This window comes from Triturus cristatus, chromosome 8 (assembly GCF_964204655.1).
Source record: "Triturus cristatus chromosome 8, aTriCri1.1, whole genome shotgun sequence".
In the NCBI taxonomy this organism is placed as follows: Eukaryota; Metazoa; Chordata; class Amphibia; order Caudata; family Salamandridae; genus Triturus; species Triturus cristatus.
This window is the reverse complement of record NC_140591.1, coordinates 225,509,604-225,526,483: the sequence shown is the minus strand read 5'-3', so window position 1 is coordinate 225,526,483 and position 16,880 is coordinate 225,509,604. Positions and strand designations below refer to the sequence as shown.

The following is a 16,880-nucleotide window of genomic DNA, read 5'->3' as shown; positions in this document are numbered from 1 at the left end:
AAGTGAGCTATGAAGTATGTGTTTCCCCAAGCGTTTGATTTGGCAATCTGGATCACCGTTATAATGTAAATTAACTCGCCTAGTTACCAGTAAAACAGTTGATGAAAACCCGTTTTATCATAAATCCCTATTTGTTGGAGAATAAAGACTTGGAAAAGAATGGGTGCTTATTTGAGAATGTTGTACAAATGTTGGGGTCCTGGATAGGCTGGACTCCAGTCATCAGGTGGCGGCATGCGTCAGTGTGACATGTTATCGAAATGAGTTGGGATCTGGATGATTGAATGCTCACTTGAATGTGTCCTGAGGGTATAAAATCTCGCCTGTACAGCCAGGATGGGAGCTCACTCCTGTACAGGTCAGCCCCAAGACTGACGTACCACCCATGAGGGAGAGGGCAACCACAAGGGTAACCAGTAGTGCTGCCCCTCTGTTCCATAAACAGCTTACACATAACTTGACAAAGCCTAATGGAATTGATAGCTACTGACGTTAAGGTGGCTTGCAAGGAACTGACCAGAAGGGAACAGTCCCACATTTCTGCATGGCCGCGTCACGCTTGCATGAGGTGGCAGCTTCGAACAACAGATCTCAGGTACCTTTTGAAGTTTGTCCGTCTTTTCGTAGAATGCCTCCAGCTCATGGCGCAGCACTCGGTTGTCCTTGGATAAAATCTCCACCATTTGCTGTGCTCGCTCCACGATAGCAAAGGCATCAGGTGGGAGCTGCTGGCTTGGCGGCGTAGCAGGCGCTGCCTGGGCAAGCATAGTACTGGGTGCCGCTGGCAGGGACGCGGAGTGCGGCGGACCACTTCCTGAGGAGCCCTGGGAAGACATGGGACTGTGGTGCTGTGCTGGCATGGACTGGAATGGTTGCTGGCATTGTCGGCTAAAAATAAAGAGACAGTCAATTTACTGACATGGTAAGAATATGAATGACCTAAACACTGATAAAAAATAAAAAAAAACTGTTTATGCCCTTAATTGATGTTAGTGAGTACATTTCATCTGAGCGAACTATGCAATACCCATGTCAATGACTAATGTTGCCATATGAACACTCAACAATATTTTCCTGCATGCACGGGTCAGCCTAAATCACAGAGCTCCGCGCTTAAGTTTCAGTGCTAAATCTGGGGATAATACCCCAATGTGCTGATAACATTACCATGTCAAATTATTGCCGGATTTAAAGTTCAAATGGTCAAAATAAAGGACTCCAGGTTGTTAAAACCCACAATTTGCCGACAGTTACTGGTCACAGAATTTCATGATGTGGTGCCATAATGCATAGTGAAAATACAGTAATAGGGCTCCAATCTAAAGGTCAATTTATGGCAGAAATGTAGAGCAATGAAGGTACTGCACATTTTGCCATCAATGGAGCAGCCGAGAAAAGTGTTTCTTGTGAGACTGCTCATTGGTCTCGGCCTGTCACTCGTGACGTCACAGCCAAGTCATAATATTTTGATCAGGAACATGAATGGAAATAGTTTTCATTGACAAACTAGGTTATAGCATTCGATATGATGTATATTGTATCTGAGATGAGCACAAAGAACATTCTTATAAAAAGGATGTAGAACAATAGCTATAAAAACAGACACCTCATCCTCATAGGCACGATATTACATATATATATATATATATATATATATATATTATATATATATATATATTTATTTATATTTATATTACCTACTGGCGCTCGCCAGTAGGTAGTTATAGTTAGGACCTATTATCCATAGGAAATCTGCAACATTCCATTTGGAATAACTTTGGCGCCGGGTGACGAATCCTCCCGAAATTTTCAAAACTGGTGGGGCGCTCCGGTCCGCTCCTATCCTGAAAGTCTCGGGGTGATTCGTCAAGCAGGGGCCGAGAAAAAAGGGGGGTCCCAAAACGTGTTTTCCCCATGCAATTTTCCATAGGAACCTTGAATCCCAGCTACAGCCCGAACTGCTGAACGTAATTACACCAAATTTGGCAAAGAGTAGCCCTTGGTTCACACTCGTGCCTTTTGGTTAAATGGTGTAAATCCGTTCAATAGTTGCTGAGAAAATTAAAAGTAAAATCACATATATATCTGGACGGAGCCTAACCACACATCTCATCGTGAGATCGGATTGTCTGTCAGTATATATATATATATATATATATATATATATACATATTACCTACTGGCGGTCGCCAGTAGGTAGTTATAGTTAGGACCACGTTTCCATAGGAAATCCGCAACATTCTATTTTGAATAACTTTTGCGCCGGTCGACGAATCCTCGCAAATTTTTCAAAATAGGTGGGGCGCTACGCTCCGCTCCTTCCCTGAAAGTCTCGGGGGGATTCGTCAAGCGGGGGCTGAGATAAAAGGGGGGTCCCAAAACGCGTTTTTCCCATGCATTTTTCCATAGGACCTTTAGACAGGGCTACAGCCCGAACGGCTGAACAGAATTACTAGAAATTTGGCAGAGAGGTAGTCCTCAGGTCAAGGAAGTGCCTTTTGTAGGTTTGGTGTAAATCTGTTCAGTAGATTCTGAGAAAATAGCCTTTAAATCAATATATATATCTGAGCCAGCTTACGGTGCGCTTACGGTACGCTTACCGTACGCGTACGGTGGCGTGCGCGAGCGCGATTCTGATTGGCTCTTAGATCTTAGTAAACATTCGAATCGTCCGAAACCAGGAAGCGGCGGCCGCCATTTTCTCTCTCGCACTGAGAGTGATGTTTAAAATATAAAGCACAAAAACATGTAAAGGGGCTGTTTAGACAGCTCCCACACACATAGCAATGTTGAGGGAGTCCCCAAAGATCCCCCAAGGCCAAAAACGGAATTTTTATTTTTTCGCTAATTTCGCCGATTACGCGTACGGTAAAAAATTATAAAAAAAAAAAAATTATCCACACTCTCCCCACCCCGTGTGCAATTGGTGCCCGAAGGGCACCAATTGAGCATGGCTTATTAAAGATGAGTTAAACTAAAATATTTAAAAAAAAAATAATAAAAAAAAAAAATTATCCACACTCTCTCCACCCCGTGTGCAAATGGTGCCCGAAGGGCACCATTTGTGCATGGCTTATAACATGTACGAAAAATTAAAATATTACCTTTCAAAACGAAGTGCATCATATGTCCTCCATGTGCGCACGGTGCGCGAAGCGCATCGTGCGTACATGGCCCATCTAGCGTAACGTGGGCACGCGGTGCGCGTAGCGCACCGCGTGCCCACCGTGCGTGCACGGCACTAACTGCGTAAAGTGGGCGCGCGGTGCGCGAAGCGCACCGCGTGCTCACTGTGCGCGCACGGTGCGCGCACGGAACGAACTGCGTTAAGTGGGCGCGCACGCCACGAATGGCGTAAAGTAACTTAGCATTTAAAAAACCGTACAAATTCACTGAAAAAACCATAGGTTTCACACACGTTATAGTTAGGAATTAGCATTTAAAAAACCTTGCAAATTCACTGAAAAAACCATAGGTTTCACACATGTTATAGTTAGCGGAAATTTTACTGATAAAAAACCAATGAAATTCCCCCGTTATAGTTAGTGCAGGCAACTATAACTCACGCAATCTTCTGCTGATGACATATGTGTCTTTATGAAAAAAAAATATTTGTAATATATGTATAGCTAAAAATGTATGGAAGAAGACATGGGCAAATAAGTGTCTAAATACAGTATTAGCATCAGCAGAGGATTGCGGTCGCGTGAGTTATAGTTGCCTGCACTAACTATAACGGGGGAATTTCATTGGTTTTTTATCAGTAAAATTATCGCTAACTATAACATGTGTGAAACCTATGGTTTTTTCAGTGAATATATATACATACACACACATATACATACTGCCTGATACAATACACAATACCATCCACCTTCTTGACATTGTTGCCAAAGGCGGGTGTGCAACCCATCATAAATGTCAAAAGCACATTCACAATAACGGAAAACCAGTGCGGCCACCCATTATTTATTGTGTCGAAAAGATGATGTTTCGGCTAAGGAAGCCTTTGTTATATGTATATTTTACCAGGGCAGCAGCAGTGTGGTTATTGTTAGGTCTGTGTTTTCATGGGAAAGACATTTTCTATTTTGTTACTACTGGAGCCATTTGACGAATCTGCACAAAACCTTCCAAAAAATCCACTTTGGATTTCTTTCTGGCAAGTTTCATGCAGATCCATCAAGCTGGGCCCCCCAAAAAAAGAAGCTGTCCAAAAAGTGCCTTTTCCCATTTTAATTCCTACAGGATTCTTTGTTTTTTGGCTCATTCCTGGCACTACTGTAGCCCCGAACTGCTGTTACCTCCCCTTAGCTGGAAATTAGATACACGCATGTGTGGATGAGAAAGGCGCTGGACAGTCATGCATATATGCAAGGAGACACAAGTTGTTTGGGTGATTACACAAGAGGTCCAGTTGTAACATAGAGAGAATATAGCAGCATAGTCCGGCAGGTGAGTGTGACAGACTTGACGTGAAGAGACCGTGAGTAGGGAGTGATAGTTTAACAATGGGGACTGCTTTGGAGGCAGACTGCTTGTGAGGGTAGGTTTGTGAGGTGGTTATTAGTAGGTGTAGTGCATAAAGGCCAGGAATGTGCTGCAATATCCTGCACCAAGGAGTAGACTCAGTTAAACTGAGTGGTGGCTGGTCAATTTTTGAGTACCTGAGGGGCTCTGTGCAGGTGCCATCCACAAGTTGCAGGTATGTGCTCGGATCATGTCCCAATGATGGCCACTGTCAGAGAAGAAGAGTATTCCAAAATTCAACCATAAGTTACCCAAAGGATGGATCCGCTCAACGGAGGGCTTGACACACAGGGGTGACTCAAAACATCTTTGAACTTGACATTATTGTGTGGCCAAACGTAGAACAGAAGGCAGTTTGAATCAAGAAAGAACCCAAATCACAGAGGGTATATAGGAGTTGCCAAATTGTAGAAGGAGGCTGTTCAATGGCAACACCTAGGTGAAGGAACAGGCAAGCTTATGTGGGCTAGGTACAGACAGGCAGGTAACAGTTCACAATATACCACCTGGACACATCTGTGGAGGGAGGTAGTATACAGAATGCAACATGTGCAGGGAAGAGTTGACCAAGTAGCAATTAAAATGCCTTGCATAAGTAGATCCAAGGTGCAGAGTGAAACAATCCACGTGGCTCCTTGGTTCAAGAAAGAGGAGGGAACTGACAGCATGGCACAACAATATCTACACTTTACCTTGATGTAGAGTTACAGACCCTTACAGGGCAAAACAGGGAACAGGATACAAAACAAGCATTTGCAATGCAATAGGTCTCGCATTTACGCAAATTTAAGCTATTGGCATTGTAAATAACAATGCGTTTTATTTGTTTAAAAAAACAAAATAGAAATAAAAAACATTGTCATTTACAATGCCAATAGCTGAAACTCGCGTAAATGCAAGACCTGTTGCATTGCAAATGCTTCTTTTTAATATGCCGTCACTTCTGGATCCTGGTTTGAACATGGTGCGGTGGTGAGATCACTGCTGGATGTGGCAAAGGGTATTGGCTCTCTTGAGTAGAGATGACCGAGCAGGCCCAAAGCTGCTTGTTCCAAGAAGGCAGTAGAGGTGACCGTGCCCCAGCTGCACAGTCCATAGGACACCAGCCCTCTTGTAGGATGGCTACAGCGGGTGGACACTGCAGGTTGTCGTGTGGCAGAATGGTGGTCAGTGGTGACGGATGCCACATTTCAGCTGCAAAAAGCAGTGACATTTGAAGAATGAAACCTTGAGAGGTCGTACATAACAACAGCTGGGGCAGCTGCGCAAACTAGAGCAAAGCAGCTGCTAATGTGCTGAAACGTCATCACAATATTGTGCGGCAGCCACATGCACTTACTTGTAGGAGCCACATGAAATAATTCTCTTCTGCTCTTTTTACCCACTCGGGGATCGTTCCCTTCCGTTCCATTGCTTCCACAGCGCGGCGGTTCTTTCTAGGGGTTTCTGACCGCATACATACATACTACAAAGTGAAGACGTAAGCCCCTTCACTCGACCTTCTGCTGAACTGATTGAAAATAGCGTCCACCACTGTAACCGGCTGTAATTGTAATTGCATTTATATTGCGCTTACTACCACTGACAAGGCATCGAAGCGCTTTTTTGGCGAGTTACACGCGACTCCGGGACCCATAAAGGATTAGTGTTCAATTAGTATAGTGAAATATGAAACTAATTAAAGTGGTGGCTAGGTTAGTCAGTTGTGGCTCTGGTGACCTTGGTGCCTGAAGGTCAGTATCACAGCCCACACAGCATCACATTCATAGTGAACACAATGAGGCAAGCATTGACATTTAGACGATCATGTGCCGCTGTCCATGTGAAATCAAAAATCATGACTTGTGAAAAAAGTTTGAGCTATTGGCATAGCGAATCTTTTTTTTTTCCGGGCCGATGTCCCATTAATATATGTATGTGAACCGATCACAAAGATTGCTCACGCTGTGCCAGTCAGTGGCGCGTGCAGGCCCTCTGGGAGAACCAGCAGATTGTCTGGCATGCTGATTGATGCCTGTCAAAGGCCTGCGGGCTGCGGAAAGCCAGTTGTATGCTACAGTCTGTCACAGGGTTTTCTCTGCGCCAGTGCTCCAACCCTGCTGGCTGAATCTGGAGTGAAGGTATCACCGCCGCCGGCCCGATTCGGCGCGAAAACCGGAAGTCAGGCAGCGTCATGCCTGTCATGGGGCGGGACTTCCGCCTTCCGCGGGACGCCCGCGCCCACGGAGTGGCTAGCCGAGAGGAGAAGTGGTAACGCGGGGCTCCCATGCCTGAAGGAGAGCCCCGCGGTGGCGGCAGAAGTAATGAGAAGCCCTGGGTCAGAAGTGGCGGCAGAGGCCGCCGATGCAAGTGCGGGGCTCCCATAAGTGAGGGAAGCCCCGCGTGTTCCAGGTCATGTGAGGCGGAGGAGATTAGACCAGGGGAGTCCTGAGACGGAGCCTGTAGCAGCCACAAAAGAACCCGGTGAGTGGGGCTCAGTTGTACCGTGGGGGCTGGTGCGTGTGTTTGTTGTTCAGTGATCGAGTACGCGTGCACTGGCTGGGGGCGACTGGTTGTGTTTGTGGGCGCAGTTACTGTATGCAGCTGGCTTGCATGGACGGAAGGGGGACAGGAGATGTGCACACCGCGTGGCTGTATGTGCGCGTGCACCAACTCAAATCCGCCAAAGCCTGCGCGTGCCCATCTCCTGTCCCACTTCCGAGGCAATTCAGCAACAATAGATCTCGCTGGCGACAGCAGCGCTTCGCGCTGCGTTCGCCAGGCGAGACCTAAAGTATCCCTTAGCATGGACAAATAATGTAGTGCCTATCCCGAAGCAAAACAGGTAAAACACACAAAACATTTTTAAGGTGCTCCTAACTATTCCAAATCCTTCTAATTCAAGAAGGTGGCACAGAGCATAATTTACATATTGCACCACAAGTCAGATTTTGCACACATAATGCCACATGTTGTCAGGTTTATTGAAAACAGGCCCAAATAATTCTAGGTTTAAGCAGGCGAGACAAGACAGTGAATACACAATTAATTTTAAAACATTGTATAAAAATCCTGATTTCAGACATAAGTAAACGTGACCTTTCCCATTATTGCCACCAGATAAGGAGGATGTACCTCCCCATTTCCATCCTTGAAAAACACTTTTTAATTTCTCCAGGTGTAACTTTGCACATTGTTGCAGGATCAGAAACTACCAGCATGGAGTATGAAAACATTCACATTCTTACAAATTATGGGATGTTTACAAACATCAGTATTCCCACCCTTTCTACTGCATTTGCAAATAGGGAAACCGCACCACTCCAGCGGATCGTCAGCGATCACAAACAAAGGTTAAGGCCACCATCATTGATGCCACTTTGCTAAGCGGATCCTCAGTGATCACAAAAAAAAGGTTAAGGTGAACATCTTTAATACCATTCTGCTGGACCTAACGGATCTAAAGGCTTTTCTCAAATTCATCGTCAGTAAGATTGACATTTCCTTTTGGTGGACTCATGGAAAGGTTTGCATGGCAAATTGTCAGGTGAGCTGGGCAAAGGAAAGGATTATTGACCTGCAATATCACTCTACTGCAACCACAAAGAAGTTGTTGAGAATGGAGACAGATATAGAAATACACTCATGAGGCAACAATATAAGGATGAAAGGCCTTGCTGAATCAAAAACACAAGAGGCATCGAGATTCTTTTTTTGAAACACTCCTTTCTGACCTTTATGACTGAGGCAATTTCTCTGACAGTTTTCTGGTTGACTGGGCCCAGCTGTGCCTAGGCCCCACACCACACTCGGGCACACCACCCAGGCCAATCATTGCAGACATCTCAATTACAGAGACCACTCCACGTCATTTGGATGGCCCTGGAGAGAAAACTGCTATAGTACCAGGATGCAACCCTAGACATATACTTGGACTTCAAACTGGCGGTGCAAAAAGCTAGAAGCAAGTTAGTGGAATTGAAGCGTACCCGCCATGCCCGGGATATTAAATACGCAAGGCTGTACCTGGCCAAACTGAAGGTCAAGCTGAACGGGAAAGCACACATCTTCACAAATGCAGCAGAAGCAACCAAACTCTGCAACATATATATCAATGCCAAAAAGTTGCCGTTGGCCTACATGTCATCCACGGAAGGTTGTATCGATGCTGTTGCTGACACTGTTGATGTGGCACAAGCATGATTTTTTCACCAGCAGCATACCAGCTCACCTTGAATTTGTCTGATCAGATGGCAGGAGTGGCAGGGAGGGATGGGAGGGGCAAAGATCTGAGACTGAACTGATCTGAGATTTCAGTTGCTTAACCATGAAAACGGGGACCGAAACGGAGGACGGTGGGATCTCGTCAGGAGGACAAAGTGGGTACTGTGCCACTAAAAATAGGAATACGCATATTCATCATAGCGCTGGGATGCTGGAGGGCACATCACACTCCTTGCTATGTACCATAGAAAGGTGTGGTTTTTGTTCGGGATTCTTGACAGTGATAGTTGGGGTAATCCGTGTGGGTGGGGGGAGTGATCGGGTTTGGTTTTTTGGGCCAAAATATTCTACACACAGCTGGCTATACATCAGAGTGCACATGCGAGAGGTCAGCACTAGAGAACAGTATGTACACATTACATATACAACTCTATGGTCTCTCCTAAAAGGATTTTAACGCTTTTATCCTGAAATCTTAGAAGATTAACTAAGCCCCACAAAGAGAGGAGAGTGCTCGCATACACCCAGAGAGACAAAGAATTGACATGGCTTTGCTCCATGGCATGCATCTAGATCCATGACACCCTGCGGACTTTGCTAAACTTTGGGGTCAACATAGATACTTCTCTTCTTACAGTTCGTACTCCAGGAGTGTTTGTATTCTGATCGCAAGTCTACTGATTTCAAATTTGTGCATACAATTGTGGACCCGTAAGCCAGGTACATCGCGCTTGTGGGCACTCTCGATTACAAGAAGCTGATACTAGTAAACAGTGGTGTGTGGCGTTGTTCTATGATGCCCTTGCTTGGCCTTCCGTTTCTCCCCCCTCCCCGATGATTTTGTAATATGTGATTACTGCGAGTGTCCCTTTTCTGCTACCAGGCCAGGATCTTCCCAGGTATCTTGCTCTCGCCGTAGTGCCTTGCCAGTGCAGATTTCTCTAGGAATGCTGCCTTTCTATTGGCCACAACATTGAGGTAAGTCTGCAGAAAATTAATAATTTCCTGGAGATAATCAGCTTGGGACATTACTGTAACTTTGCTTTCTACAGTCTTAATATCACCGTCTGAGTGCTCTATCTTGGGTGGGTGAAGAAATAGGTAAATTGATAGAAAGAATGGGTAAATGGATAGGTGGATGGATGGGTGAAAGGATGGCAGAGTAAATTGAAATCAGAGTGGCTGGATGACAAAAGGCTCAATTGATGGATGAAAGGCTTTATTGATGGATGAGTAAGTCAAAGGATGCTGTATGGGCGGATGGATGCATGTATTGATGATAGATGGAATGATGGATGAAAGAAAGACTGGATGACAGAATGTAAATGTGAAATGGTGGATATCAGTGTGAGGATGGAAGGGTCAAAGCATTAAAATATAGATGCTTGGATAGAAGAGGCAATAGAGCTTTTCCAGGGCTCACTCGCTTTGCTTGCTTGGAGCCACCAGAGCTTTGGTTGAAAGTGGGGAGGGGATACTAGAATTTTCCAGCTACTCCCTTGAGAAATATGTGATCGCTACAGCTTAGAGAGTGATATCCTGGGCACCAGAACACTTGAGAAGGTAGAATCAGTTTGAAACTCAACAAACAAAACCAGATACTGCTCCGTGCATCAAGACAAGGATCAACAAGATAAACTCTGATCATATGCACTTTAAGACTTCGAGAAGAAAGGATGTTCATTGCTAATTGCATTCATAGTGGGAGAGAGTTTCAGGCAGTCGCGGTAGACCCAGAGAAGAGATGCTTCAGAGACTGGGCGGTGCAAAATTTTAGTGTTTTCAACAACAGTGAGTTCTTGCTCCTGTGCCTTCTTAGGCTCTCAGAAACAAGAGATCGGAGAAGTAACTTGGTCTGCCAGAGAGAAGAACTCTGAAAATGAGCCACCAGATTTTGAACCTAATGCAAGCCTCTATGGGAAGCCACATCACCACAAAATTGTGGTGATGTGATCAGAACGGATGCTACGCAACTGTATTATACTAGAGAAATATGTGATCTGGAAGACTGCGTGATACGAGGAGTCATTTGTTATGGATTCATCCAAGTTTCCTAATCAATTACCTCCTTTTTAATCATGTTGATTTTACAAAGATCTCGCTGCCAACGCCTATTTCCAATGCTCCGAACAGTTGTCCTCACAAACGGTCTCCATGATTACTGGCCATAGACACCATGAGCGGCATTTTATGGTTTCAAGATGCCCGTTGGATCACTTTAGCCCACACTAGTTTCTCCAAAGAGGATAACAATTCCTATTTGGTGTTTGTGGTTATTTTAGCTTAATGTTTTGCAGCTGTCATTTTGAGCTACTCTTGAGAAACTAAATTGTTATTTCACACTACTTTTTAATATTAAATTCTGAAATGTTTACAGCTTCGTTTATCAAACCTAATTGCACATGCACAATGTCTGCCAAAGAGATATGCTGTCAATTGCTTTTAATATAGCTGCCCATGCCTGAAAGTCTGGCCTCATTTTGAGATAAATATACACATGATGAATATGCAAATTGACTTATTTGCATATTCATTTGGTACACTAAAAACAGGACTTGGTGCAGTTCTTGGGGACTTGTTAAACTCAGTTGGAATTTGGCGAGCACACTTTAAACCGTGTTTTCCCTCCCCAGCACAAAGGAATCCGAATTAAAAATTATAAGTTACCCACCATATGTTATAATTTACGTACTCTTACTCCAAGGAAGCCGGTTCAGTCAACTCTTGGGTCCTTGGTCCCGCCCCCTCTATGGAAATCCAGCCAACCCGCAGATCCATTCCTCTGAGTAGCACTTGGAGATGCAGTATATGATGTAAAGAGCAAGGATTGTAACAGAAGCCTGTCAGCGACAGCTTAGTTTACGTCACAAAGAGCCTGGGTGAGTAGTTCATTTTTAGCCATAAAGGAACATGAGAGAGCTTGAGACCAACAAATTTGGAAGAAAATATGGTAAGATTTTATTTAGAAATATATTTAGAGAAAATATATACTTACACGTCAACAGAAATATAAATCATGTTTATTTTTTGCTGAAAGCAAACTATAACTTTTAGGACTCTCTCATTGTCTCTTTTACTCCTTTGGTTCAATTCCACGGTCTCCTACAAGCAAACAAACCACAACAAAAACTTTATGACGCGGCCAGTGCTGGCTGCATCATAGCGCTTTGTTTTTATAAATTCACAGGCGGCATGACTCAAGGCGGAGGAAGGGTGTGTGGGGGACAAATAAGACAAAGTAAAAAGCGCTATGACGCAGCCAGCGCTGGCTACGTCATAGCACTTTTTTTAGGCACGCATTGGCAAAGCCAATAGGTTTTGCGTAAATAACAGCTATTGGCTTTGGCAATGTGTTTTTGCCATATTGTACACAAGTGTGGCTGCTGTTCAACGTGGCTAAAAGTTAGTGGCATGGAGTGTTCTAGAACGGAGTGGGAGGGGGAGTAGAGTGTCGTAGACTGGATCTGTGGGAGTGAAGTGTCGTAGAGTGGAGTAGGAGAAGTAGAGGGGAGTAGAGTTCATTGGTTCAGTGGAACAGAGTGTTGTAGAGTGGAGTGTGGTGGAATAGGGTGGGGTGAGTTGGACTGGATTGAGTTAGTGGGGTGGGTTGGATTGGACTGAATTGGATTGGGGTAGAGTGGATTGGGGTACAGCGGGTTGGCTTGAGTGGGGTGGATTGGAGTGAGTGGACTAAATGGAGTGGGGTGGATTGAAATGGGATGAGATGGGTTGGGGTGGGGTGGATTGGAGTGGGGTGGATTAGAGTGGGGTGGGGTAGATTAGATAAGAGAATAGTGGTTAGAATTAGTGTGGAATGGAAGGGGGGTGGATTGGACTGGACTGGAGGGGATGTATTGGAGTGGGGTGGATTGGACTGGAGTGAGGTGGATTGGAAGTGTGGTGGGCTGGATAGATTGGATTGAGTGGGGAGGACTGAACTGGGGTGGAATGGATTGGGGAAGAGCATGGTGCTTTAGACGGGAGTGTGGTGGACTGGATGGGGTGGATTAGAGTGGGGTGGGGTGGATTGCATTGGGGTGTGGTGGATTGGAGTGGGGTAGGGTGGATTGGAGTGGGCTGAGTGTAATGGAAAGGGGTGGCGTAGATTGGATTGCAGGGATGGATTGAATTGGAGTAAGGTGGATTGGATTGTGTGGGGTGTATTGGATGGAGGGGTACTGGAGTAGGTGAACTGGACTGGGCGGTGGATAGGGGTGGATTAGATTTAGGTGGTGTGGTCTTGATTAGGGTGGGGTGGATTTGAGTGAGGTGGGGTGGATTGGATTTGGCTGGATTGGAATGGGGTGGGCTGTTTGGGGCAAGGTGGATTGTATTGGGGTGCATTGGATTGGGGTGGATTGGAGTGGGGAGGACTGGAATAGAGTGGATTGTTTGGATTTGAGTGGGGCGGACTTTTTGGATTGGAGTGGAGCAGATTGTTATGGATTGGAGTGGGGCAGATTATTTTGGATTGGAGCGGGGCAGATTAGAGTGGGCGGATTGTGCTGGATTGGGGTGGGGCGGATTTTGCTGGATTGGATTGGGGCGGATTGTTTTAGAGTGGGGCTGATTATTTTGGATTGGAGGGGGCAGTTTGGTGTAGGGCAGACTGGCGTGGGGAAGTTTGGAGTGGGGTAAACTGTTTTGGATTTGAGTGGGGCAGATTGTTTTGGATTGGAGTGGGGCATATTAGAGTGGGCGGATTGTGCTGGATTGGAGTGGGGCGGATTGTGCTGGATTGAAGTGGGGCAAATTGTTTTAGATTAGAGCAGGGCTGATTGTATTGGATTGGAGGGGGCAGTTTGGTGTGGGGCAGACTGGTGTGGGGAAGTTTGGAGTGGGGTTCATTGTTTTGTATTGGAGTGGGGTGGATTTGTTTTGGATTGGATTGAGTTGAGGTGGATTGGAGTGGAGTGGGATGGATTAGATTGGGCTGGATTGGGGTAGATTGCATTGGAGTGGATGGCTTGTGGTGGATTGCAGTGGGGTGAATTGGGATGGAGTGGGTTGATTAGGGTGAGGTGGATTGGAGTGGGGCGAACTGGAGTGGGGTGAATTGGATTAGGGCAGATTGGATTGGGGCAGATTGGAGTGTAGAAGAATGGAATGGGGCAGATTGTTTGGACTGGAGTGGGGCAAATTGGAGTGGGGCAGATTGCAGCGGAGTGGGTTGGGAGGATTAGAGTGTGGTGGATTGGAGTGGATTGGATTGGGGTGTGTGGTTTGGATAGGGGGTGGGTGGATTGGATTGGTCTGGGGTGGATTGGATTGAGTGGGGTGGATTGGTGTGGAGTGAGGTGTGGTGGATTGGTGAGGACTGGAGTGGGGGATTGGAGAAAAGTGGATTGGGGTGTAATGCAAGATTATGTGTTAAAGCATCATTTCAGAAATTACACATAAGCAATAAACGATGTCGCTTTGCACTAAAATAATTCTCATCTTTCGAAAACAGCGCACACGAGCAAAAACAAAAGAAAGCAAAGTGAGAAAAGACATGGCAAAATAAAAGAAAGTTAACTACAGAACATATATCCTTGCAATTTTGTTTGTCCTGCTAGGCACGTTTTTCCCAGTCAGACGCCTTCTATTTGCGGGGCACTAAAAGTTATACACATCACATCGGGAGCAGTAGACAGGCACTGATTACGTTGAATCAATCAGCGCTTGGTCCCTGCTCCACAGAGAGAATGGAAATGATGTTCGACCTGCCTTAACAAATTACGAGGCTGTAAAGAAGAGTGCCACGCAAGCCAACAAATGGAAAGCGATGGACAGGCTCCAAGCCCTTTTTGTTAACAACAGTGTCTCACAAGCCAGACACATATGCTAGCACATGCTTTCGCAGGCTAGACCCTAAAAATTGCTTGTGTGATGGTTGGTTGTATCGTAGCATTTGCTATATTGCTTCAGAGGAGGAAAAGTAGGCCAAGAGGGGCAACACAGACATGGGGAGCACGGCCAGCACTGCCTGCATCATAATGCTTCATATTGTATTAAGGGGCAGGAGACAATAATGAGGAGGAGGAGAGGGAGCGGGAGGCAAGGAAAGGATGGGGGCCAACACGGATAAAGGAAAGGTGGAGTTCACAAAGGATAGAGGGAAGTAGGATGCAACAGAAAGGTGTACGGAAGGGGCTGGGAGCAGGCAGATGAATAATGGAGGTATGGAGCACACGGACAATGGAGGGAGGATCTGAGGGCAAGCAGACGGACAAGGAGATTGGGATGGGGCAAGCAGACAAACAAGGGAGGGTGGGATGAGGCAAGCAGACAGACAAGGGAGGGTGGGATGGGGCAAGCAGACAGACAAGGAAGGTTGGGATGGGGCAAGCAGACGAACAAGGAAAGGTGGGATGGGGCAAGCAGACAGACAAGGGAGGGTGGGATGGGGCAAGCAGACGAACAAGGAAAGGTGGGATGGGAAAAGCAAACAGACAAGGAAAGGTGGGATGGGAATCGGGCACAGAGGAGAGAAAGGGATGGGGCAAGAAATACAGACAATGAGCACATGGGGACACAAAAAAAAAAATCAGTGAAGCTGGCATTGTGGGGACAGAGATGGGGGTCAGTAACAGGAAGGACGCGGGCATTGAGGGGATAGACAGGAGCAAGACAGACGAAAGAACGAGCCATTGGGAGTGAAAAATAAAGAAAAGAATACAGAGTAAGCAGGCATGTTGGGGAATAGATGAAGCAAGCAACAGGAATTACGAGGCCTTCGGGAGAGAAATAAATAAAAGAATATGAAGGAAGGGGGCATGGAGGACACAGATAGGGGCCAGCAACAAGAAGGAAGCATATGCGGGTATGGTTAGGACAGATGGGGCTAGAAACATGAATGCAGGCGCACACTGGCGAGAGACGGAAACATGATTGCCTGTGTGAGGCAAAAGCATACACATGGGGGCACATGAGGTAGACATCTCAGAAACAAATACATTTGCATGGAGTCCTTCAACAAAAAGAAAAATGTGGCTCCCACAACACAGCAGAGGAAAGACATAAGTTATTTGGCAATGTTCCAGGAGAGGGGCAAACACAAGACGAGGACACGAAGCACACATGTGCTGACAAATCAGAAGCAAGCAATTGAGAGTGACAATGAAGCCAACCAATGGTAAGCAATGGGTGGGCTCTAAGCTCACTGTAAACTAACAAAATGCCTCGCAATTGATAGCGCATGAGCTGTCTCCGGCAAGACCTAAAAAGATCAATTATTAAAACTATGCTGGTACAGAACAACAATATATAATGTCATCCTATTAGAAATAGAAAAGAGTACAGATCAGAAAACATGGGCAAGAAGACAAAGAAGTCAGAGTCCTTCAACTTCAGCCTATGCATTTTCTCAGCATCCAAAAAAGTCAAAAGAGTCCTCTGTGGAATCCATCCATTCTACAGATCTCCAGAATATCACAGCATATTTTTAGATCTACTGACCAAATAACTATCGGTTAAACCATCTCCTTGTTTCACAGTCCATTTCATTTTCAGGATCAGTGTGCTATGATTACAGCCATTCACTTTCTTTTTTTTACATTTGCTTGAGCACAAATAACATCCGAAGAATGCATTGTCATCGTGCTGTACAACCCTGGGGCTCATTTGCAATTGGCTCTCTGCAATCAACCCACTCCTCTACGCAGGGCGCAATGTGCTTGGACTGCCACCACCATCACCAACAGTGTGCATCACTGAGCCACACAATAAAATCCGGGAGGTGATGCAAGTGGGCATTTTTCACCCTCCTAAGTACCAGTGTCTTCCTCCCCTCATTAGTCCACTCAGCACAGCTTAGGGGTAACTGGTAAAGGGGCTGCCAAGCAGGAGTTGACAACAGAGCTCTCAAGATTTGCAGCCATCTTGGATCCAGCCCAGTATCAGTACTTTAATAAGATGTGCTCCCTAGAAAGGTAAATATGCAAGCAGATTGCATTTCAAGATTATATTTTAGCAGCAAAGATAAACAAGCTTTGGCAAAGTCAATATTTAGTCTGGCTTGCATTTGGAGTCCTGAATAAAATATTTTTAAAAAGCAAGCTGCAGTGAAAAAACAAAATAAAAAAAATGCTATCTGTTTAAAAAGCATCTGTGAGATAAACAATTTAATGTAGGATCATCGTACAATTGAGCAGTAAACTAGTCCT

General features: G+C 45.5%; 1 protein-coding gene across 2 annotated transcripts in view; it reads right to left on the bottom strand.

Annotated features, from left to right (window-relative positions):
* Positions 1-16,880, bottom strand: part of AMOTL1 (angiomotin like 1) — a 324,585-nt gene that overhangs the window by 86,030 nt on the left and 221,675 nt on the right. For both annotated transcript variants that reach the window (XM_085621409.1, XM_085621410.1), the window contains one exon: positions 600-888. In XM_085621409.1, coding sequence (XP_085477535.1) covers positions 600-888 — 289 coding nt within the window. The remainder of the gene's footprint in view (positions 1-599; positions 889-16,880) is intronic.